At 41.3% G+C, this 24973-nt stretch overlaps 3 protein-coding genes and 1 pseudogene across 5 annotated transcripts; all 4 read left to right on the forward strand.

Annotated features, from left to right (window-relative positions):
• The first annotated feature begins 752 nt into the window (after positions 1–752).
• On the forward strand, positions 753–14176 carry LOC111947787 (B-cell receptor CD22-like). Of its 2 annotated transcripts, XM_078948584.1 has the most exons (9): positions 753–1292; positions 1378–1575; positions 9582–9836; positions 9922–10176; positions 10261–10518; positions 12105–12186; positions 12275–12329; positions 12673–12877; positions 12959–14176. In XM_078948584.1, exons 1-8 carry the CDS (start codon positions 947–949, stop codon positions 12847–12849), a joined length of 1626 nt encoding a protein of 541 aa, XP_078804710.1. In that variant the 5' UTR covers positions 753–946; the 3' UTR covers positions 12850–12877; positions 12959–14176. The 2 variants fall into 2 exon arrangements, with proteins under 2 accessions (XP_078804710.1, XP_078804721.1); XM_078948595.1 differs by lacking the exon at positions 753–1292 and having other exon boundaries at positions 1323–1575.
• A 2339-nt stretch (positions 14177–16515) lies between these two features.
• Positions 16516–17201, forward strand: LOC110015784 (histone H1 pseudogene; annotated as a pseudogene). Its single transcript, XR_013656411.1, has one exon. The product of XR_013656411.1 is annotated as a histone H1 pseudogene (transcript).
• A 2852-nt stretch (positions 17202–20053) lies between these two features.
• Positions 20054–21575, forward strand: LOC101155824 (histone H4). Its single transcript, XM_078948718.1, has one exon. It carries the CDS (start codon positions 20108–20110, stop codon positions 20417–20419), a length of 312 nt encoding a protein of 103 aa, XP_078804844.1. The 5' UTR covers positions 20054–20107; the 3' UTR covers positions 20420–21575.
• Positions 21576–21953: 378 nt separating this feature from the next.
• LOC101155571 (histone H2B 1/2) lies at positions 21954–22625 on the forward strand. Its single transcript, XM_004065471.5, has one exon. It carries the CDS (start codon positions 21989–21991, stop codon positions 22361–22363), a length of 375 nt encoding a protein of 124 aa, XP_004065519.1. The 5' UTR covers positions 21954–21988; the 3' UTR covers positions 22364–22625.
• The last annotated feature ends 2348 nt before the right edge of the window (positions 22626–24973 follow it).

Below are 24973 nucleotides of genomic sequence, written 5' to 3' on the forward strand. Positions count from 1 at the left end.
AAAAAAACCAACACACACATAAAAACCCAGCACATATGCATCCCACAAGAACAATAAAAATAAATCGAATATATTGTTAATGAAATTTATACAATCAAGAGTGTCAAACCTTTGAATCAGCTTGGGCCTGAACCACAAAAATGCATCAAATTATTGTTTTTTTTACACCCCCCTAATTACAATCTTGACAGGTGAGGCACAGCCTCACCTGTCAAGATTGTCAAGACTTGTCTTCATTTAATAACATTAAAGCACCAGAATATGAAGTTGGAAAAATACCAGAAATTGTTACTGGGGGTCAAATGAAATGTGTCCTGAACACATCTGTATACTTTAATTTGTTTACTGTATTTATGAATAATTTATACACAAGAAGAGTGTTCTATCCATGTCTATAAAATAAATATTCTATGTAGGACAAATATGTTCTTGTGTGGATTTTATAAGCTGTTAGCTGCTGTTGGATGAATGCTGAAATACTCAGTTCTTGCAATTGTAAATCTGACTCCAGAGGAGTCAGTGCCTTACCAGCCATCAGCCTCACTGCACGTCACTGGATTGCACTTCAGTTCATATATGGGTTAGGGCAGGGGAGCCAATACTTTTGGTAATATAGTGCACCTGTAGCTAAATGTTCTGTGCCAGTTCACAATCAAACACAAATGCATTTTAAATGGAGACAAAGTTCTCATGACATAAAATGTTTCTTCACAAGTCTTACAGTCTGATCAAATAAAACATTTTTTTTTAACAAAATACTACCGTACTTCTTTACAGTGAAACAAACGAAAAACTTGGACTTATTGTTAGTAAGTTATTGGTAGTGTGTTTACTGATCCGACCCCTTTAGATAAAACCAGTTAGGTCTCTGAACCAAAATGATTACAACACCCCTGATTTTATTCAAAAACAGAAAGTTAGTGAAATTAAAAGGTTGTTGTATTAAATGAATGACATTTGTTTTCCAGGTGTTTATGGGAGTTCATGCAACAAAGTGTCTTACACTGAAAGAAGCATCTGTGCCTTCAGAGGATCAACAGTGACCATTTCTTGTTCTTTTCAAAGTGAAAGCTCAGATTCATTAGAATCCTGGTTCAGTGTTCGTGGTCAGCAGTCCTACTACCAGAACACTGGAGGACATGATTCATCTGAAAATCGGTTTCAAGTAAAAATGTATCGAGATCAATCAAGTCTGACCATCAGTGACCTGACAGACAGTGATGCAGATGAGTATCGGTGTAAAACAACATGGTGGAGCAGAGATTTCCCTGGAACAACTCTCACTGTTGTTGGTACAGATGAACACAAACCTGTCACCTACATTTTAGTTACAGTTGTCAAAGTACAGTTTTTCCATGACATTCTTTGTGTTGTCAGATCCTCGTATGCAGGTGATCCGGTCTGGACAGGAACTGGTTTGTCACAGCAGCTGTTTTCCTCTGCATCACCTTTCCTTCGTGTGGTTCATGAATGGACAGGAAGTTCAGGGAGAAACTTCTTCTTATTACAGAAAACCTGTTTCTCCTGAAGCCTCCTACTCCTGTTCTTACCAGGGTCACCGCTTACCTGAAGTCTGTAAGTCAATGTCAACAGTGTCTTCTGTCATCGCCTCTGTCAAAAGCAGTTTGTTTATCATCATATAGACTTTGATCTTAAAAATCACATAAAGAAATCATGATTCACAGTTCCTTTAAAGTTATTTAATGAAATCAATACTGTTGGACTGACAGGGAATTTTGAAAAAATGATGACGGATATCCGAAACCTTTCTTATCTTTTTCTCTGACAAAAACAAATATAAATATTGTATGTTTTGGACAATAAGTTTCTCTGGAGTATTAGTTGCAGTAACAAAAAAGATGCATACTAAAGAAGAATATATACAGTGCTTTGCGAAAGTATTCGCCCCCTTGAACCTTTCAACCTTTTGCCACATTTCAGGCTGCAAACAAAGATATAATGTCTTCCACTTTCGGCTTCTCCCATCAGGGGTCGCCACAGCGAACAAGTCGCATGGTAAATTTGGCAATGTTTTACGCCGGATGCCCTTCCTGACGCAACCTTCTCTAACCGGGCTTGGAACCGGCAGAGTTAGAGAAGGGAACAGGGAGCAGCCTGGAGTCGAACCCGGGTTTCACGGACGGAAGGCGCCGCAAACCAGCACGAGCTAAACTGGCTCAGCAAACAAAGATATAAAATTGTAATTTTTTGAAAAGAATGAAAAAAAAAGTGGGACACAGTCATGAAGTTGAGCAAAATTTATTGGATATTTCAAACTTGTTTAACGAATGAAAAACTGAAAAGTTGGGTGTGCTATTGAGAGAAAATGTGACCCTTCTGAACAAATCCACCAGGCCCGTCATAATGCTTCGTTCACACCAAACACACCAAACGCGTCAAATTCCCGTCTGCTGCTTGTCTTTGAACACGTGTCAAGTTCAATCCTTGTCCAAAAATGTGTTCTTAAACTAGACGCTCCTCTCTTATGTGGGAGGAGCTACCATGAAGATTTTAGCCTCATCGCTACATGGAAGCATGACTGCATGACTCTTTTACAATATGGATGACCTGGATGATTTTGAGAGATCAGGTTTATTTATGTTGAAAAGCTCTACAAAAGCATATAATCACATCTCCATATCTGGGTTAATTTAGGGATTCTCTGATTATGGTGAGCTTCACCATCAACTGCAAGAGATGCGTCTGACTGACGGACGCTTTCAGCCGTACTTCCATGTCTTTGTAACCAAGTTTGACGACTTGTTGGCCTGCATTCGTCTGAGGAAGGAAAAAGTAAAGGTGGGGGGAACACTTGGCTAGCCTTGAGGCAGGGGTTCCTGGGTCGGTGCCTTCTGGCTGCAAGGTACGCGGTAGCTGCCGGCTGGGAACGGCGGCCAGGGGCCATGCTGGGTGGCTGGCTGCTGAGGCATGGGTTGGAGGGGCTTAGGATTCTGGGGGCCGGCTGCCCTCGGCAGGTGTTTTGCCCGTGGGCGGTTACTTGGCGCTTGGCTTGGCCCCTGGGTTCAACAATGCATCCACAGCAGAGGGGTAATGGGGTTCATTTACTGTATTGCATTTATTTTTGGGTTTCTCTGGGCAAAAGCGTTAATTTAGTTATTTTCACTTTATATAATTACTTTACCTTTATTTTTTATTTTATTTCATTTATTATTATTATTATTGTTGTTAATCTAGCCACAGGGGTTGCAAGCCAGTTGCCTCTGTGCCGGTCCCAAGCCCGGATAAATAGAGAGGGTTGCGTCAGGAAGGGCATCCGGCGTAAAAATTGCCAAAATAACCATGCGAATCATCCACAACACTTTTGACATACCGGATCGGTCGAGGCCCGGGTTAACAACGACCGCCACCGATGCTGTTAACCTACAGGGTGTCGGTGGAAATTTGACTACTGTTGGTCGAAGAAAGAGGGGAGGCAGAAGGGTCCGTGGCCAGAGAGAGAAGGGAAAAGGCAGGAACATAGGTTTGAGAATAGGGACTCTTAACGTTGGCACAATGACAGGGAAAGGCAGAGAGCTGGCAGACATGATGGAGAGAAGGAAGGTAGATGTACTGTGTGTGCAGGAGACAAGGTGGAAGGGCAGCAAGGCACGTAGTATTGGAGGAGGATACAAACTGTTCTATCATGGTGTTGATAGGAAGAGAAACGGGGTAGGTGTGATTCTGAAGGGGGAGTTTGTAAACAGTGTTCTAGAGGTGAAAAGAGTCTCAGACAGGATGATGAGTCTAAAGTTAGAAATTGAAGGGGTGATGGTGAATGTAGTCAGTGGGTATGCGCCACAGGTTGGCTGTGAGTTAGAAGTGAAGGAGAGATTCTGGAGTGAGTTGGATAAGGTCATAGAGGGTATCCCCAGAGGAGAGAGAGTTGTTATTGGAGCAGACTTTAATGGGCATGTTGGTGAGGGCAACAGAGGTGATGAGGAGGTGATGGGCAGGTTTGGTGTGAAGGAAAGGAATCTGGAGGGACAGATGGTGGTGGACTTTGCGAAGAGGATGGAAATGGCTGTAGTCAACACTTACTTCCAGAAGAGAGAGGAACATAGAGTGACATACAGAAGTGGAGGTAGGAGTACTCAGGTGGACTACATCCTATGTAGACAAGGTCATTTGAGAGAGGTTAATGACTGCAAAGTGGTGGTAGGAGAGAGTGTAGCCAGACAGCACCGCATGGTGGTGTGTAAGATGACTCTGGAGGTCAGGAAGAAGAAGAGAGGGAAAACAGAAAAGAAGACCAAGTGGTGGAAGCTACAAAATGAAGAAACTTGTGAGGAATTTAGGCAGAAGTTGAGGCAGGTCCTGGGTGGTCAGGATGAGCTTCCAGAGGACTGGGAAACTACAGCAGAGATTATCAGGGAAACAGGTAGGAAGGTGCTAGGTGTGTCATCTGGAAAGAGGAAAGACGGTAAAGAGACTTGGTGGTGGAATGAGGAAGTACAGGAATGCGTCCAGAGGAAGAGGTTGGCTAAAAGGAAGTGGGATGTAGAAAGGACTGAGGAAGGTAGACAGGAGTACAAGGAAGCGCAGCGTAGAGTGAAGAGAGAGGTGGCAAAGGCCAAACAGAAAGCTTACGATGAGCTATATGACAGGTTAGACACAAAGGAAGGAGAGAAGGACTTGTACAGGCTAGCCAGACAGAGAGACAGAGATGGGAAGGACGTGCAACAGATAAGGGTGATTAAGGACAGAGACGGAAAGGTGCTAACAACCCAGGAGAGTGTACAGAAAAGATGGAAGGAGTATTTTGAGGAGCTGATGAACGTGGAAAATGACAGGGAAAGAAGGGAGGAAGATGTGGTTGTTGTGGAGCAGGAAGTAGCAGAGATTGGAAAGGATGAGGTTAGGAAGGCTCTGAAAAGGATGAAGAGCGGAAAGGCCGTTGGTCCTGATGACGTACCTGTGGAGGTATGGAAGTGCTTAGGAGAGACAGCAGTGGAATTTCTAACGAGTTTTTTCAATAGGATTCTAGAGAGTGAGAAGATGCCTGAGGAATGGAGGAGAAGCGTTCTGGTTCCGATCTTTAAGAACAAGGGTGACACGCAGAACTGCAGCAACTATAGAGGAATAAAGTTGATGAGCCACACAATGAAGCTGTGGGAAAGAGTAGTGGAAGCCAGGCTTAGGAAGAAGGTGGAGATTTGTGAGCAGCAGTATGGTTTCATGCCCCGTAAGAGCACCACTGATGCCATTTTTGCTTTGAGAATGTTGATGGAAAAGTACAGAGAAGGTCAGAAGGAGCTGCATTGTGTGTTCGTAGATTTAGAGAAGGCGTATGACAGGGTGCCGAGGGAGGAGCTGTGGTACTGTATGAGGTCGTCTGGAGTGGCAGAGAAGTATGTCAGAGTAGTTCAGGACATGTATGAGAGAAGTATGACGGTGGTGAGATGTGCTGTAGGTCAGACAGATGAGTTCAAGGTGGAGGTGGGACTACACCAAGGATCAGCTTTGAGTCCTTTTTTGTTTGCTATGCTGATGGACAGGCTGACAGACGAGGTAAGACAGGAATCTCCCTGGACAATGATGTTTGCGGATGACATCGTAATTTGCAGTGAGAGTAGAGAGCAGGTGGAGGAACAGCTAGAGAGGTGGAGGTTTGCTCTGGAAAGAAGAGGCATGAAGGTCAGTCGTAGTAAGACAGAATACATGTGTCTGAACGAGAGGGATCAAGGTAGAAGCGTTAGGTTACAGGGGGCTGAGGTGAAGAAGGTGCAGGAGTTTAAGTACTTGGGGTCAACAGTTCAGTGTGATGGGGAGTGTGGAAAAGAGGTGAAGAGGCGAGTGCAGGCAGGTTGGAGCGGGTGGAGGAAAGTGTCAGGAGTGTTGTGTGACAGAAGAGTGTCAGCAAGACTCAAAGGAAAGGTGTACAAGACAGTGGTGAGACCAGCTCTGCTCTATGGGTTAGAGACGGTAGCAGTGAGACAGAGACAAGAGGCTGAGATGGAGGTAGCGGAGATGAAGATGTTGAGGTTCTCCTTAGGAGTGACCAGGTTAGACAGGATAAGGAACGAGTACATCAGAGGGACGGCTCATGTTGCCTGTGTTAGCGACAAAGTCAGAGAAGCCAGACTGAGATGGTTTGGACATGTTCAGAGGAGGGATAGTGGATTTATTGGTAGAAGGATGTTGGAGATGGAGCTGCCTGGCCGGAGGGCAAGAGGACGGCCAAAGAGGAGATATATGGATGTCTTAACAGAGGACATGAAGTTGGCTAATGTTAGGGTAGAAGATGTTCATGATAGAGTGAGGTGGAAAAGGATGATTCGCTGTGGCGACCCCTGATGGGAAAAGCCGAAAGAGAAAGATTATTATTATTGTTGTTGTTCTTAATTTCATTTTTTGTAGTATTTTATTTATTTAGCCCGGCGTGTGGGGACCCTGTTAGCCGAGACGGTGGCCGGGCGTGCAGTGCTGGGGGGTCGGCTGGCTGGAGGGGGTTACTGTGTAGTGTCGGGGGCAGGGGCAACCAGAAAAATGTGTGTTTGTGAGAGAGTGGATGGGTGGGGACAGGCCTGGGGGCTACCTCGCCAGTCCCCTCTGGGGCTCACCCTCCCTTTTGCAGAGTGGGAAGGACAGTGGAGGGGGATTAGGGAGGAGGGGTTGAGGAATGTGTTGGGTGAGGGGGGGCTGTAGAGGGTACTGTAGTGTGGGCTCGCCTATACCTCCCGGTGCCGAAGGGGCCCCTGTACGGGGGACTCCTCTGCACCTGGCTGGATTGGTGCCCCCCCCCCCGCCTCGCTCGGGCTGCATGGGTCCCGTCCAATGAGTTATATCGCTAGAGGAGACACACACGCTTGGGAAGCCTGGCCGACGGTGGCGGAGCGCAACGCCATCTTGGTGAGGTCGACGACGCCCACATGACAATGAGTAGTTTTTATATAATTTATATTTATTCATATTTCTATATATTTATACATATAAATAAATATATAACAAATGTATATATATATATTTTTATATATATACATCATTTGTTGCTGTTAAATAAGAGAAACAGTCAGCCTTAAAAGCTCAAACTTTAATTAAAAATGGATTGTTGCAGGACTTCTTATAAATAAATAAAAATTTAAGAGAATTTTTCAAAATAATCTTTAAAAATTTCGAAGTTTTAGACCTCTTTGACATGTAATTGAAAGCCCAACAATAAATCAATAAAAATAATAAATTATAACAATATATATACATATAAGTCAATAATAATAATAATAATAATAATAATAATAATAATAATAATAATAATAATAATAATAATTAATAACAATATATGAATAACTCAATAATAGCAATAATTAATAACAATATATGAATAACTCAATAATAACAATAATGATGATGAATCACTAATAAATAATAATAATAAATCAATAGTAGGTCAATAATAATATTAAATTATAACAATAAATCAATAATAGGTTAATAATAATAAATGATTTTAATAAATCAATAATAAGTCAACAAAAATCCAAAAGTCAACAACAGACTTTCCCCTTTTAAAAAACAAAAAAACAAAGAAAACTATAGATTTTTCTGATTAATGTGAGTGATCAATTTGGTGTAACACAGATGGTATGGTGTCAGTTTTCAAGCGAACAGTCTGACCAGTCTTATCAAAATCTGTTTCCTCAAATTGTTTTGAACATAGCCAGACTGTATTGCTAGTTGGTACCACAGTGATCCATCTGGGTTTGCTCTTTTGATAGCGAAGGCCCACTTTTTCCTTAAGTCTGAGTCCATTGGAAACCTGCAAGAAAATCACTGAGTCAGAAATTTATAAATCTATATTACTATAATAGCCTAGTCCTAGTATACTGTATACAGGTTTAACACAATAAAATTTACATTTATGTCGACAGCAATTTGTACGTACATCAAGTCCTGCAGCATCATGCATGAAAACGTGTACGATTAATGATGTCCCTGCAGCATTAAAAGAAAATGACTATTGTACTTACCTGTGAAATGTTATGCCTTCCTCCTTCGTGGACTCATTTCTCTGATTTTGGCAGTTGAAACCCGCAAAATGAAGTGGTATTTTGCAAAAAATGTGTTCACATGCATGCACTACAGCAGTGACTTGACCTCACCAAGATGGCGGTGCTCTCCTCCCATGAGGAACCACGTGATTTCTCCTCTATTGATTTAACTCATTGGTCCCGTCATTAGGGGTGCTCCTGGTCCGGGGTTTCTCCTGGTCTGGCTATCCCACAGTGTATCAAAGGACAGATATATTCAGCTTCTCTTAGTGTCAGAATTTCACGTTTGGATGTAATATTTGTCTTTGCATAAATTGCGGAGAACAATTTCCCCATTGTGGGATAAATAAAGTCAATTTGAAAAAATAAAAAAAAACCTTGGCACTTGTATCCCCTCACTTTCTCCCCCTCCCTCTTTATTTATTTTTCTTCAACCCCCGCCCACCCCACCCACACACAAACACACAGACTTTCCCCCTCTTCCTCCCCTTTAATAAAAATAATATGTATATGTACAAAATGTAACAAATAAATAAAAAATAGAAAAAACAAAACCACCCTGGTTTACACCCTGGCTATCCAAAGATTCATAACCCCTTTTTGTAATAGTAAAATCTGTCCAAAACAAAAGGGCTTCGGCTCTCATCTGTTTGCTCAGTTGTTGGACAGAACAAGTAAAAAAGTAAATTAAACAAACAAACACTCTTTGACGTAACTCTAGACTGTTTACATGATAAACGTGAATCAGATGAATCTGAGGTGAAGAAAAGCGAATTTTCAAATTGACACTATATCAATATACGACACATTAAGTTAGTCATGTGTTGCAAAGAAGTGCAGAGCTCATTTTCTCTGCTTCAAAGTATACTAGAATTACGTAATTGTGTAACTAGTTGTAGTTATAATAATTCAAAGAAGGTCAACACTTGAGCTAAAGTTCCAGTGTTGAATGATTAATCCTGAATTTAACTTTGATTAGTTTCATCAGAAAACTTGAAATATCTCATTAAAAATTCATTCTGATTATTATGTTTAAATTATCTAAAATCTGAACCATTCAAACATCGATCAGTTTTCATGTTAACCGGCTTGAAGGGAAATGGTGGCGAGTTTAGGTTGGATCAGGGGAATCCAAGTCTTGATTGACAATAAATCATCAAAGAGTTCAGCAGAAAATAGTGCAAGAATAGCTGGAAAACAGGAGGTTGATGGAACTACCGGACAAGGGTTGGGCTGCATGGCTCAGAGGAACTGTGGAAGCAGACGGGAAGTTGGCCTGATCACTCCAGAAATCAGAATCAGAATGCAGTTTTTCTTGACTGGTTCAAGTAAACCAGATGCTGCAGGAGGAGAAGGAGCCTGAAGAACTGAGGACCACCAAGCAGCAGTTAACATAGAGACAGAGTCTATAACAAAGTGTTTAAAGCTGCTTGACTCTCATCTTTGAGTGACATGTTACTTTTTAGTTGTATATCTCTTTACATGCATGTGTGTTTGCACACGGATGGATGTTCTCAGATGCTCCAAAATCTCCACCAGTACAGATGTTTCCCTCTGGTCTGTGAACCTTCATGAGCTTCATTTTTTGTCTTCCAGATGCTCCAAAGTCCGTTTCTGTATCCATGAGTCTGACTGAGATTATGGAGGGCAGTTCAGTGACTCTGACCTGCAGCTGTGATGCTAACCCACCAGCTAAATTCAGGTGGTACAAAAACAACCAAACTCTGCTCCATGAGGATCCACGTCTGATCCTCTGGTCCGTCCAGCGTTCTGACTCAGGAAAATACCACTGTGTAGCTGAGAATAAACTTGGAGAAGCAGCATCTGACTATGTCTTCATAAATGTGGAATGTGAGTCCAACAAAGGAACCAGATTAATTCTTCAGACCTTTCTGATGTTTGACCTTCACTAAATAACTTGAATTTTTATGTCCAGATCCTCCAGAAACCTCCTCTGTGTCTGTGAGTCCCTCTGCTGAGGTCCTGGAGGGCAGTTCAGTGACTCTGACCTGCAGCAGTGATGCTAACCCAGCAGCTAACTACACCTGGGTCAAAGACAACAGACCTCTGCTTTCAGAAGACAAAGTTCATTTCTCCTCCATCAGGTCTGAACACTCAGGAAATTACAGCTGCAAGTCTGAGAACAAACATGGACAAAGCAGCTCGACTCCTCTGCTGCTGGATGTTCAGTGTAAGTTTAGACTCTGGTTTAGAGATTTAGGTTTTCTTTGACTGAGGGTTTCTAGAAGTTCATGTTTTTTGTTTTAAATCTCAGATCCTCCCAGGATTCCCTCAGTGAGTGTCTTTGGTAAAATCTCTAAGGGCAGTTCAGTGACTCTGACCTGCAGCAGTGACGCTAACCCAGCAGCTAACTTCTCCTGGTACAAGAAGGATGAAGACTCACCAAAAGCATCTGGACCAAACTGGACCATCAGTGATTTCAGAGCTGAACACAGTGGCTTTTATTACTGTGAAGCAGAGAACAGAAGAGGACGTCTGAACTCCAGTTTACAGCTGATTGAAGCAGAAACAGGTTGGTTCATTCTTCTGGACAAACTGATGGTTCTTTCAAAAATGTGTGTCTGCTGACGTAATCTCTGCAAATGACAACATCCTTAATCCATATAAGGCCTTAGTTCCAAGTGTCCTTACAGGTGAATAAGATAAGATAAGATGAAGATACTTTATTGATCCCAGCTTGGGAAATTGGGTTTTTGCAGCGTCGGCATTAGGCTCAAGATACAAACATACAGACAATAGACGACAACAGAGAACCAACACAATCAATCAGAAAGAAACATCAGTGAAAAAGAACAGTTGTATTGCGTGCCACATCAGGAGAGAAAAACAGACAGACCATAAATGAGTTTATCTATTGCACATGGATGACAAGTTATAGAGTCTAATGGAGTGAGGAATGAAAGATCTCCTGAAGCGGTTGGTGTGACAGCGAAGCTGCCTTAGCCTGTTGGAGAAGGAGCTCTGCTGACCATCCAGTACAGGGTGGAGAGGATGCTCAGGATTATCCATGATGGATAAGAGCTTATTTAAAGTCCTCCTCTCCATCACAGATTCAAATGTGTCCATTTTACAACCGATTACGGAGCCAGCTCTTCGGATCAGTTTGTTCAGTCTATTACTGTCCCTAGCAGATATGCTGCCCCCCCAGCAGACCACCGAGAAGAACCTTTTACCACAACTGGTAAAAGGACCTTAGCCTCCTCAGGAAATGGAGTCTGCTGCTGGCCTTCTTATACACAGCGGTGCTGTTGCTCTTCCAGCTCAGTCTGTTGTCGATGGTTACTTCCAAATACATGTACTCCTCTACCTCTGCCACATCTCTGCCAAAGATGCTGAGAGGCTGGGAAGCTGGTGGTTTCTTCCTGAAGTCCATCGTCATCTCTCTGGTCTTCTCCACATTGAGCAGCAGGTGGTTTGCTCTGGCCCATCTCACAAATTTATCCACAAGATCCCTGTACTCCTCCTCAAGCACACCATTAATGCAGCAGATAACCGCGGAGTCATCAGAGAATTTCTGAATATGGAATGACTCTGAGTTGTACCGGAAGTAACTGGTGTACAAAGTGAACGGGAAGGGAGAGAGCACAGTTCCCTGTGGGGCCCCCACACTGCTTGTCACCACGTCAGACAGGACACCGCCCAACCAGACAAACTGCGGCCTGTCTGACAAGTAGTCAATGATCCAGGAGACCAAGCCACCGTCCACACCCATCTGCTGCAGCTTCTCACCCAGTAACCAGGGCTGGATGGTGTTGAACGCACTGGAAAAATCAAAGAATGTGACCCTCACAGGCTGTCTGTGGAAGAACGTTCAGACCTGTACAGAGCACACAGGTGGCCCAAATATATCAAGGTCATAGACCGCTTGGTCAACCCATAGAGAAAATGTTAATGCAGATTTTTACTACAGACATGCCGCAGGCGACAGGTCATAGTGAGGACTTATACACCCTGTGGGGGTAAGTCAGGGTCTGGTAGGCGAGATTCAGGTGTGTTACAGATTTCTCATTTTTCAACCCCCAAATCCTGCACCTGTATGGGGTCAACAACCCCGTTCATGTGACTTCAGGTTTTCAGACTTTTCATTTGTCTTTCCAGATTCATGGAAATCAGCAGCAACTGCAAAGACCATAATTGCTGTTTTTTTGTTTGTCTTTATCCCTGCCTTTCTTTGGATCAGGTAAAGAACTATTTAGTAAATGTTTGGACTGAAGTTTACATTCATGCGTCTTTTAATGACTTTATCCTTTTTTGACCGTCAAAACCAGAAAAAACAGGCGTGTCACAGAGCAGCAGGAGAAGAGAGCTGCCAACAGAACTCAAGTAAGAAAGGTTAGCTTTGTCTTTGTGAGGCGTCCTTCAGTCAGACAGCATCCACCAGAGAGCCCACAAATACAGATGTGCAACTCATCTCTATCTGTCTGCATGCAGCAGAAGCTAGAGATGAACAAACATTAACATCATATGAAGTAGCAGGTCCTTAAGGGAATATCTAAAATAATGTATCCTTAAAAAAAGGGTCATTGAACCATGTTTATTTCCCAGTCAAGAGGTTTGAAGAGATTCTGATGTAAAAGAGATGATTTCACAGCAAACAGCCTCATAAAGATGAGAGTTGAAGTCCAGGTGGGGAAGGTGTGAGTTTGTGGATCTTCTCGTCCTGCAGCTCAACACGAGTCCAGACATCAACAGTCCATCTGCAGAAACAGAAGCAGCAGAAGAGCAGCTTGAGCTTCATTACAGCAGCATCCACCTCTCTGAGAACCAGGAGGAATGTCTGTACTCCAACATCAGGAGAAATCCCAAACCCAGACAGAGACCAGAGGACAACTCTGTTGAATAATCAGCAAGAAATCTGCTGAAGCTAAAAAGTGAGCAACTTGCATGACAACCAAGTTTATTTTCTTTAGAAACTGGCAAATTAATTAAACTTTATTTACTTTTTCTTACAGAACAACAGAAGCTGAACATTCAGAGGATTTTGCTCTTTACAGCACCGTCAACAAAGTCTCATCCTGATGCAAGAAAATCAGATTTACCTTCACCTTCTGCTGTTATTGACATGTTTGCTTTGGTTTAGTTCAACAATTCTCAAAATAAGGAAATTTCTTGGAGAAGACAGAAAAAAATATATAGAAATTGATGCAAGAAGATTCTCAGCTTGGTCACTTTTTCTCTTGAATGATTCATGAAAAACACAACGATGTGACATAAGCAGCAGAACCAACTGTTTTTTTTTATAAAATTATTTTCAGTTAAAATTGTTTTCATGGTTTTTTAGGGGGGTTTCTTTTAATTAAGTCTTTAGAAATAGAAACATCTGCTATTATTGTTTTGCCGGCTTGGTCATTATTGCACAGACGAGAGGCACTAGAGTTCCTGCACTGCTGTTAATTTGGTTTTCTTTTCTTCAGACTTTACTCTGCATCAACATCGTAGAAGTAGCAAACATAAGTAATGAATAACTATAGCACATGAATTACATACCTTCACACAAATAATGCACAAAAGAATACACCCCGGCATGCCAACCCTGTGCCACAGTTGGCATGCCTGCCCTAGGTTGCCGCCTCCTGACATTTCCATTTACCATTAAAAGTACACATAATTAGTTCATTATAAGGAGAACATGATTCTTATTCTGGTGTGACAGTACCTCCATTTCACTGTACTTTGTACAAAGTATGCAAAGAGAATAAAGACTTATTTTAAGTTTACACTTGTCAATATTTTGTGGTTTGCCGTTTGTGGCTCCTGGGGTTTACTAAATGTGTCTATCATTTTTTAAACATTCCTGTTTGTTTGCAGGTCAGTGGGCGTTTCACAAGCAATGAAACAGCTGAGACGAGGACTTGAGGAGCTCTAGTGTGGACAGTGCAAAGTCAAATATGTTATTATAAATTATTTGTTATAAAAAAAACTTTTTAAATATTCAGAATCTACATTTATAACGAATGGCTTAATGGTCAAAAAAACAGCAATCAAGTGTGTTTTTCTAAAGCAGGAAGTGGGATTTTGTGGCTCTGATCAGTAAGAAACTGGACTAAATGGCTCTCAATGTGACAGACTCCTGATCTAAACTGTTTAAAACTGTCTGATCCTAAACGTAAAGTGAACATTTTCTTTTGGGGATGTCATTAAATAAACTAAAATCATTTGTCATTGTTTTTTATTGGAGACCTATTTATTCCTGCTGTCAGCTGCCATCTTTGTGTTTGTTGTCGTCAAGTTAACTTCATTTATGACAAAATGATAAACAGCACATATCTGCTGTAACTTTAAACAAGACTTTAAACATGTTGGTCAATTATAGACATACTTTTCAAGTAGTTTGATCGTTTAAAAAAGCATTTAAGGAGACAGAATATTCGCTAAAGTCGCTCAGCAGCGCTCAGCTTTCAGAGGTTTGGGTGACTTTTGAAGGCTCTCTTAGGAAACTGCCGGTAGATTCAGAGCTGGACATGAGCTGAAACTCAAGAGACTCTTGTCCGCTGTGGACTGCTTCATCTGGAGTTTTCGGTATTGTTCCAAACAGTAGCGGTTCTAGGCACGGGCCGTCCGGGCGGTGGCCTGGGGCGGAAAACTGAAGGGGGGCGGCACCGGCGGCTCAGCCCTTGTAAAATATTATATGCACCACTATTGGTTTACTTATGTCACAGTTTGTGAGTTTGTAACAGCCTGAACCTGGCCGCGCCGCCGCCCTCGCCCCGCAGCTGTGCGCTCTCCTGTCTTTGAGAAGTAGACACAAATGTGTGTGAAGAAGAAGGGAGGGGGCGCGGGGGGAGCACGGAGCGCCACCGCGTTTGCGCATGCGCAAAACCTGGCGGGCTCATCTTTCAGGGGAGGCGACGGTCGCGGGCTTGATGAAAAAAATAAAAGTAAAAACTGCGACTGCGCCGTCATGTAGCGAATCAGCGCCCCTGGCTATAGCTGCACGCGCTCCTGCTGGAAATGTGTGAAGAAAGGGGGGGGGGGGGGGGGCTGCGGGGAATCGGTTCAATTGTGGGACGCATCCAAATTAAGTGGCTAGGTGGGGACAAGGGCGGGGGTTTGAATCTACTTCATCAAACCTTTTTATAAGTCAGTCATAAGGTGACATTCTATAACCTACACTTTAATAAAGGTATAGAAAATATATTCTGCTTTTTTTGGGTTAATTTTGTGTTAAATGCCCAAATGAAAAAATGGCAACACAAAACAATGCTGTCACTAAGGTGACAGTTGGTTCAGTCGACGGACTTGATGTCTTCTTCGTGACGTGAGGACATTTATGCCAAACAAACGCCAAAAACATCTAAAATATGGAGAAAAAAAGGTCAAAGCCATCTGGTGCCCAATTTAGAAAGAAAAGAAAAGAAGAAGAGGAGAAAAGAGATAAAGAAAAGGGTAAGTCCTCACAGCTTGATGCATGTCTTTTCTAAATTCTAATGCTACCTGCCCTACAACAACGTTGCCGATGAAAACTTTATTTTGGTCGATGACCAACACTGAAGTAGGCCCAAATGTTGCAAATAGCGTCATTTTTTTTTTTTTTTTTGGATTTTATTCTTAAAAATTTGCTCTGCCTTAACTTGTAACATTAGTTATGATTCATGTGTCTGTCTGCTCTGCTGTAACACAACGGTTTTGTTGGGTTTTGCTGTTGTATACTAGTTCATAATGTTAAAAAAGCTGTGATGGTTACACAGCATGCTGCTGCTGCCATAAGATGCTAATGGGGCAAATAATTTGAGATTGGTCTTAAATTTAATAATCGTTTGTGGCAGCCTAAACGTTTTCCCAATGTTTTTTTGACATTTAACTGGGGATTTAGGGGTTAATTTTGAGCCTGCATATGAAGTTTATTTTTTATTTGTTTTACAAATGTGGGATTATATTTTTAGCCAATAGAATTTCCATAAATCTGAAGGTAGTTTTAAAAATGAATATTTACCATTTACTGCAAATCTATGGGGACAAAACATAATTCAACAGGTCATAACTGAAAATTTTCCAATCAAAGGATTGAAGACGGAAAATATGAGCTAATTTTTCTTCTCTGAAGTAGAGATCGATATAGAACATGACAATTTAAATTTCCAATTCATAAATGTTTTTAAAATATTTATTTTATATTATTTATTTAATATTGATTTAATATTTCTTAGCTAACTGTATTTTTGCCATGCTTATGGTCTTTTATTTTTGTGTTCTGATAACTATTATAATGCTGTTCAGAATTCTGACATCTTTTGTATCCACTTCTTAATTTCAATGACAATATAACATGTCAGTTGACAAAGACAAACAAAGTTCTGTTGTGACTATGGGGGGGGGGGGGCGCCTGGGGAGGGTCTCGCCCGGGGAGTAATTCAGGGTAGAACCGCCACTGGTTCCAAAACCGATTATTTACTCTTTTATCTCGCTGAAGAAAACACAAGTTCCGCCATTCCGCCTGCACGCGCCTGCGAGCTGCCTCTACTTGAGTCTCCACGGTTCTCATGGTGTGTTTAAGTTCAGCGTCAGCGCTCAGACTTTTTCAAACTCAGTTAGGATCGATGATCAGCGACAGACCAGACAGTAAAACAAACATGGCAGAAGTAGCTCCAGCTCCCGCCGCCGCTCCGGCCAAAGCCGCCAAGAAGAAGACTTCCAAGCCGAAGAAGGCCGGTCCCAGCGTCAGCGAGCTGATCGTCAAAACGGTGGCCGCTTCCAAGGAGCGCAGCGGCGTGTCTGCCGCCGCCCTGAAGAAGGCTCTGGCGGCCGGAGGCTACGATGTGGACAAGAACAAAGCCCGCGTCAACACCGCCATCAAGAGCCTGCTGACCAAGGGGACTCTGGTCCACACCAAGGGCACCGGCGCTGCCGGCTCCTTCAAGATGAGCAAGACGACCGAAAGCACGAAGCCTGCAGCTAAGAAAGCCGCTCCTAAAGCCAAGAAGCCCGCCGCCAAGAAACCCGCAGCGGCTAAGAAGCCCAAGGCAGCAGCCAAGAAGCCCGCAGCTGCTAAGAAGTCTCCCAAGAAGGTGAAGAAGCCCGCAGCAGCGCCCAAGAAAGCAGCCAAGAGCCCCAAGAAGGCCACCAAGAGCCCCAAAAAGAGCCCCAAGAAGGCGGTGAAGAAAGCCCCCGCAGCCAAGAAAGCTCCCGCTAAGAAGGCAGCCAAGCCCAAAGTCAAGAAGACAGCAGCCAAGAAGAAGTGAAGAAACATCCTCAGAATTCTGTAGAAACAAAGGCTCTTCTAAGAGCCACCACTTCTCCTGTCAGCAGCTCATTCCTCTGATTCAAGAAAACACTCAACACTAAAACCAGCTTCACTTCACTTATTAATATATGAACGAATCAGTGCAAATTATGAGATATTAGGTTGATAACAAACTTAAGGGCACAATCACAAAAAGGAACAAAGAATTAACTAAAAAGGTTCAGCAGTCGTTAAAACATAACTAAATAGACTACAACTAATGTATAAATGTGGATTATTTCATCATTAGACCACAAATAAATTACAGCAAATCACAAATACCCAAACAAGACATTACAGTTCAAAAGTGTTTGTGAAAAGTTTGGGAGAAAATGACAAACTCAAGCTATAAAGGACTGCTGTGGAACTAGCATTTATATTTAAAATTACACTTAGATTAAAAAAAAGTTAGTTTATGTTTCACATCTTCACAATACACTTTTATATATGATGTCCACTTCATCAGGATACATTAATTTATTAGAATTTAAAGAGGTTACTGTTCGCAACTGCAAAAGACAAAGTTCAAGTAAATGTTCTTTACAGTTATTCAAATTTATATTATATTCAAAATATCAGAAGAGGCAAAGTTAAATCGGCTTTATTACTAAATTTAAATGTGCATTATTGGCTTCTTGTGACTTTAACATGTTAAAGGTTTTGTTTGTTTAAGTGGATGTTATATTGTTATACATTATTGTACAGCCTGTTGCACAAAAGTAGGATAAGGGATTAAGCCAGGATATCTTGGTGATCCTGGCTCAATTGATCCCCAATCCGGTTGCACTAAAGCTGGATAGGGGGCAGGAGGATATGTTATGGGATAAGTTACCATGGAGATTTATTCTGTGGAGCTAGCCTGCTCCAGACCAGGCTAAATTCCAGGATCTATTTAATCTCATCCCTAATGTCAGTCAGCAGTCGCCACAAATGGAAACCAATAGTTATTTCACTGCTCACTATACATTGTTATCACATATAACTAGACTAGTTATATCTAAAACTAGACTAGTTTTAGATGATGTTGCTATCATTACATAATTTACAGTTTCCCATAGACTATAAGGCTATATGTAAAATAAAAGAATATTAGGGCCACAGAGGGGAAAAAAAGACAAGTCATAATATTGTAACCAGTTGTTTTAAAGGAGGACAGTTGTTAAAATGACAGATGTGGGGCATTTGGTGAAATTGTGCTTCAGTATAGTTTCATAAACGAAGACATGCTGATGTGCCAGAATAGGAAGTATCACTATCAAAACTGTAAAAAGAATACGTGGCTTTTCTGCAGAAAGAACCAGCCTCATAAATTTATGACTTTATCCTTTTTTCCTTAGTGGGCCCTAGTACTCTGTCATATAAAATAATACACATTCCATTTAAAACACAATGTGTAACATGATGTTCCTTTATTGAATAAGGACAAATTAAAGCAGGTAAACTACACTCAAAAAAAGGTTAACTTTGAATGAACATAAGAAAATTATGGAAATAATTTCCACATGATTAGACAGCGTTACTTGAAGAACAATGAATCATATTGGTCCTCCTTAATGTACTTAGGTTCAAACTAATAAATTTAAGTTGATTCAATCTAAATACTGCAGTTGGACCCAACTTTAAATTAATATTGTTGCTCACTCTAAAAAGAAAAAAGTTGATCCAATTTAACTGAATCACTTCAATTGGTCACACCTCATTAAATTAAGTTTATTCAAATTAAATTTATGTTGATATAACTTTATTTTTGCTTTAATGTTATTTATACATCTGACATTGATAATGTTTTCCAATGGGTCTTTTAATTTTCACATCAAAGACATGAAATACATAGTAATGTCCCACATCACAAGACAGGAGTTCAAATAACGCGAATTCTGTTTTATGTTACATGAACATTTTTCCGCACAAGGGGGTGGATCATCATCCTCTACCAAACTCTAACTCATGGTGCAGAAAAGAAATAAACATATCAGTTTAAATCACTAGTTAAAACAGAGTAAAACAGCTAGACAATAAAACCCATGGACAAAAACTCACACTTAGACCCCAATCTGCCCAGATAGACAAAGAAAATGCAATCCCACAATTCCTTGCGATTACTAATGTATCCAATTTAATGGTATCATGTTGGATCAACATGATTGAAATTAGTAACTTTTAAATGGATTATTTTTATGTACGATCGACATGATTCATTCACGTAAGATTAACAAACATAACATTTTCTGGTTGAAATGACAAGTTACATTTTCATAAAATTAATTGGCTGGTAATTTAATTTAAAAAAATCTTGAGTGTGCTTTATCACTGTGGCGGTGTTGCCTTTCTTCTTAATTATATCTTTTACCTCCTCGTATGCCTCCATGAGGATTTGTGCTTCCGACGGGGAAAGGTACGAGGCTCTAGTTGCCATGGTAAATCAGTTTATCTATGATCTGTGGAGGGGTCTATTTGAGTGAGCCGTGAGCGCGCACCTATCCAGGATTGGTTACACCTGGCTTGATGAATCCGTGTCTGCTCATCCTGGCTTGGTCTTTGTGCAACCAATTAAGCCTGGACGCACATGTTTTGGATTCATTGAGTTCAGCTCAGTCATTTATCCCGGATGTCTTAATTCTACTTTTGTGCAACAGGCCCCAGAGCTCCAAATGACTCCTAATTGAGTTCATGTTGTTGTTTATGTCAGAATTTGTCTTGCATTTCTCTTGTTGACCACCTGGAGGCGCACATGTACTGAAAAACGGGACCTGGGGGAAGGAGACAAAAATACGTAGAAGAAGTTAGTCATTTGTCTTCTAAGAGGTCCTCAGATGAACTATATACTGCAGAGAACTTTGCCATGAGCATCACTTGAGACTTTGTTCCGAATATTTGAACAATGAGTGGAAGAGGAAAAGGCGGGAAAGGACTCGGCAAAGGAGGCGCCAAGCGTCACCGTAAAGTCCTCCGTGATAACATCCAGGGAATCACCAAACCTGCGATCCGCCGTCTGGCTCGTCGTGGAGGAGTGAAGCGTATCTCCGGTCTGATCTACGAGGAGACCCGCGGTGTTCTGAAGGTTTTCCTGGAGAACGTGATCCGTGATGCCGTCACCTACACCGAGCACGCCAAGAGGAAGACCGTGACCGCCATGGATGTGGTGTACGCTCTGAAGAGACAGGGACGCACTCTGTACGGATTCGGAGGTTAAATCACTGATCCGCTGGCTGCAGACAACAAAAGGCCCTTTTAAGGGCCACCAACTTCTCTCTAGAGCAGAGAATCTACGATTACATATCATATTTAAATTGAAGAATAGTCATGAACTTAAAAGCACTTGGAAGTTTGTCATACGCTAAGCATAATGAATATTATAAGCTGGTCCGTCCACTGCAACGTAACTTGAGTCAATTCCTATTTGAAGTCTTGTCGGGTGCCAAATGAGCGTCCATCTTATCTTTTGTATATTTGTTAATTTAAGAATGGAGGCATAGAACGTGCAGTAGAAATTTCTAACATGAAGACTTACACTAAAACGTCATTCCAGCCAATTCATATTTCATAAAGTCTATTTGGGTGCCAAAGTAGCTTCCACTACATTATCTCAGTCTTCCTGAGGTCCTTTTATTTTTATTTGGATGGTTAAAACTCGAATGTTACCGTTTTTCAAACGTGGGTGTATTAAAAAGACTCATTCGAACACGATGTATAATAACATAAGCTGTCTATAAATCACGACTTGGATTCCACAACCAATAAAAACATGACCCGTATTGGCCCCAATGGACTTTGTCCTGTAGCCATTCACCAAAAATGTTTCAGTTTCATCATTAAAGAAAGTCATTGGACAGATTCATTTTTTTTTTCACAAACTATGGCTGACTTGAAGACTGAGAAAAGCCAAACAGCGTTTTTATGTTTTCTGGAATTATTTTTTGATAATTTCAGCAATTTTTCCTTTACAGTGTTAAAAGTTTACTTGGCTTTCAATGTTTAGCTTTTATTTTTAATGATCTTCTGATCACTGTAAAGTCACCTGTAGAGTTTTCTTCACTGTTCCTCCTCAATGACAATGCTGGACACGGTGTTCTCAAGAACAGGCGCGTTTTCATGTCTTCATTCCATGTAACGCCGTGAAAACTACAGAACAGAGTTGTACAAAAACCGTTAGACTTGACATTTTCAGTTTTACCAGAAAATATATAACAAGTTAACCACTTCGTGGCTGCCTGTCACTTCGGAGGTCTTTGATGAATTACCAGTCTGTATACAACTTCTCACAGCTGGTTGACTCCTTTTCCAAGCTGCCTTTTTGCATGGATCTTGGTTCAAAGTCTATTATGATGTGAGAATAAACTCCTCAGCCCAATATCAAATCCCGCGAGTTCTCAGGATCTCTGGCGTTATTAGCATTTTACACAACTTCATAAAAGATTGCAATTTAACTTAGTACTACACAGCATGAAATCAAATAAAACACAATTTACACATTTTAATAACACAATTTTCAACCAAAGGTATTTCTTCCTTTAAACCAAAAATTAACTAATTTTGTAACCTTTTCAGTGACACAGTCATCCACTAGCACATTTAATGTTTTGGGACTTGCTGAAATACGCCCATTTCACTGCGACTTGTAGAAATGACCACGCTGCAACGACACAGCAGTTCAGCCAATCATGAACGGGGAACGACACAGTATAATTTACACACAGTTTGTATATAGTCAGCCTCTGTTCTATAAGCGGCCTCATCTTCGTTCAGACACTGAAGTGGAATCATGCCTGAACCAGCCAAGTCTGCCCCCAAGAAGGGCTCCAAGAAAGCCGTGACCAAGACCGCCGGCAAAGGAGGCAAGAAGAAGAGAAAGACCAGGAAGGAGAGCTACGCCATCTACGTGTACAAGGTGCTGAAGCAGGTCCACCCCGACACCGGCATCTCCTCCAAGGCCATGAGCATCATGAACTCGTTCGTCAACGACATCTTCGAGCGCATCGCCTCCGAGGCGTCTCGTCTGGCTCACTACAACAAGCGCTCCACCATCACCTCCAGGGAGATCCAGACCGCCGTGCGCCTCCTGCTGCCCGGGGAGCTGGCCAAGCACGCCGTGTCCGAGGGCACCAAGGCCGTCACCAAGTACACCAGCTCCAAGTAAACGGACCCATGTGATCCACGCAAACCAACGGCTCTTTTCAGAGCCACACACCTGATCTGAAGAGCTGATGTTCCACATTTAGACTTGCTTTATTATGTGCAAAACATAATCTGTAGGTTAGGGCTGCAGGATATGAGGGGAAACTGTGGAGAAATGACCAAAAACCTATTTTACTGCAACATAGGACTCTAACTTATGTTAAACTCCCAATGACTCGTTTACATAGGAGGCGAACATCTAACACAAAAAAAGCATCCATAAAGGGATTCATTTGATTAAATAGAGCAAGCTGCCATAAGGTTTTTAGCACATAAGGTAACCATTTATTGGTATCTTAACTTTTGCGATGTGCTAGATATAAAAGTAAATTCCCTTTCATGTCACGAACCGTATTTCTCACAAAACCACAATTTCAGTACCAAGTGAAAACGTATTTTATTTTTCTATTTGGTCAATCATGCAGGATAAGGGGAGACTCGTTTTGAACTTTCATTTTCTATTCCGTGATTGTCAACAATCATGGTGGCCAACATCCTGCGGCTGGTTGAGATGAAATAAGACTGCAAGACAAAGATCACAACGATGGAAAGAGAAGAACCACGGGTTGTGAAGGAGAACCAAGAACTGAAGGAAAAAGTTGAAGATCTGGAAAGATATAAACGAAGATGGATCTTTAAAATTCATGGTCTGAAAGAAAAAGATGAGGAGAACATCAGAGAATCTGTGGATGAAATCTTGTCCAAAACCGCACCGCAGTGGACAGACGTGATGGACACGACGGTGGACACGGTTCATCCACTGGGGAGGAGGGAGGAAGGAAGACATGCCAGGTGATCCTGCAGTTAATCACGAGGCGCCATAGAGACGCTTTCAGGAAGATCACCAAGACCTGCAGAGACCTGAGGATCCACTTCCGAGAAGCTCGAGCAGCCGTCTGATGGAGATGGAGCGGGAAGAAGGGAGGAACGTCTACCATGGGGGGCCATGTGGGATCCATCAACGGGACTAGAGTCACTGTGAAGTGAGATGTTTACAGGGAGGTGGCCTACCTATTTTGCATTAAAGAGTTCATATTGTTTTATTATTAGATTTGTAGTTTTTTTTTACTCTAGTTATTCTAAGGTTTAACATTTAAGTCACTTTGTTCACATAATAGAGCAAATCTAAGTTGAGTATTTTATCCTTTTTATTTTTTGTATCTTATCTTCTATTAACAACAGTATTTTTTCTAAGATGTGAAAGGTCTTAACCACTGTTTCTATAATTTGTAACAACAATTTCTATTATTTTCCAGTTAAACATTTTAGTAAAAATCACCATCTAATGTTAAAATTCTCAGTTTCATGTTTAATAAATAGTTTGGGGCACAGCTAACCTTTAATTTAAGACACCAGCTTCTTTTATCTTAAATTTTCTCATTTTTTCTGTTTACATCCTTTTTTTTGTTTTATTTCTGTCTTTAAGTTCTGTGTGATCTTTTATTTCACTAAATACTAGGGGTGTTTGGGATTCTGTTAAAAGAAAGTCACTTTTTTGTTTTGCAAAAGCTAAAAAGTTAAATGTTGTTGTTTAGAAGAAACTCACTGATGAGGATGATGGAAAGTTTTGGTCCAATCAGTGAGGAGATAAAATCCTTTTTTCTCATGGCACCAACCGGCCAGCAGGGGGCGCTATATTACTGAATTATTTTTCTGGCAAGCTTCTAGTAACAAACAGAGATGGTTCTGGTCACTGGTTAATTTGATCAAATTGTTATTCTGGGAAATGTATCTGGATACAAATCTGCAGCACAAAACAAAATCCTGTTTTCATATTTACAAATTCTGTTAAAGAGCAAAACCAAAGATATCCTAACAATAATCTCATCATTGGAGGTGATTTCAATATGGTGGAAGATGAATACCGTGACAGATTTCCTTCAGCGTTTCAAAACCATCATAATCCAGTTCTTCTTCATTTATGTAGAGATTTCAATGTTTCTGATGATAATCCTAATGTTCACTTGGGTTAAACCAGATGGATCTGCTACATCCAGATTTTTGGTTGACAAATGAAAATCAACAGAATTTTACATCAATAGCTAATATTTCTGTTGCACCATTAACAGACCATTCCATGATGAAGCTCATTATGCAATAATGCTAAAAATTCAACTCTAGTCTTTTAGAGGATGAAGTTTCTTCTCAGGCCATTATGAATGAAATCCTGAGGATAACTAACGACAGACAGTTCACCTCTCAGAGGGACAAATGGGAGTTTTTCAGATTCAAAGCAAACAGATTTCCATAACTCACAGCAAAAGATTGAGTAGAGATGGTAAACAAAAAGAAATGGAAATGATCAGAGAAATGAACTCTCTTTGTTGTAAATCTCTATTGAGTGACGGTGAGAAACAGAGACCTGCATTCCTGCAAACCTCACTGGATAACGTGTACGTCTCTAAAGCCAAGGGGATTTTATTAGATCCAGAGCTAAATGGGTTGAAGAGGGAGAGAAAAGTTCAGTTTACTGCTGTAGACGGGAAAAAAGGCGACAAGAGAAGAATGCTGTTCACAGATTACTGGCAGGAAAAGTACAAATATGGAGGAAATGAAGAGAGAAATGTTCCAG

The sequence above is a fragment of the Oryzias latipes genome, chromosome 1, assembly GCF_053564925.1.
Source record: "Oryzias latipes strain Hd-rR chromosome 1, Olatipes_Hd-rR_3.1".
Taxonomy (NCBI): domain Eukaryota; kingdom Metazoa; phylum Chordata; class Actinopteri; order Beloniformes; family Adrianichthyidae; genus Oryzias; species Oryzias latipes.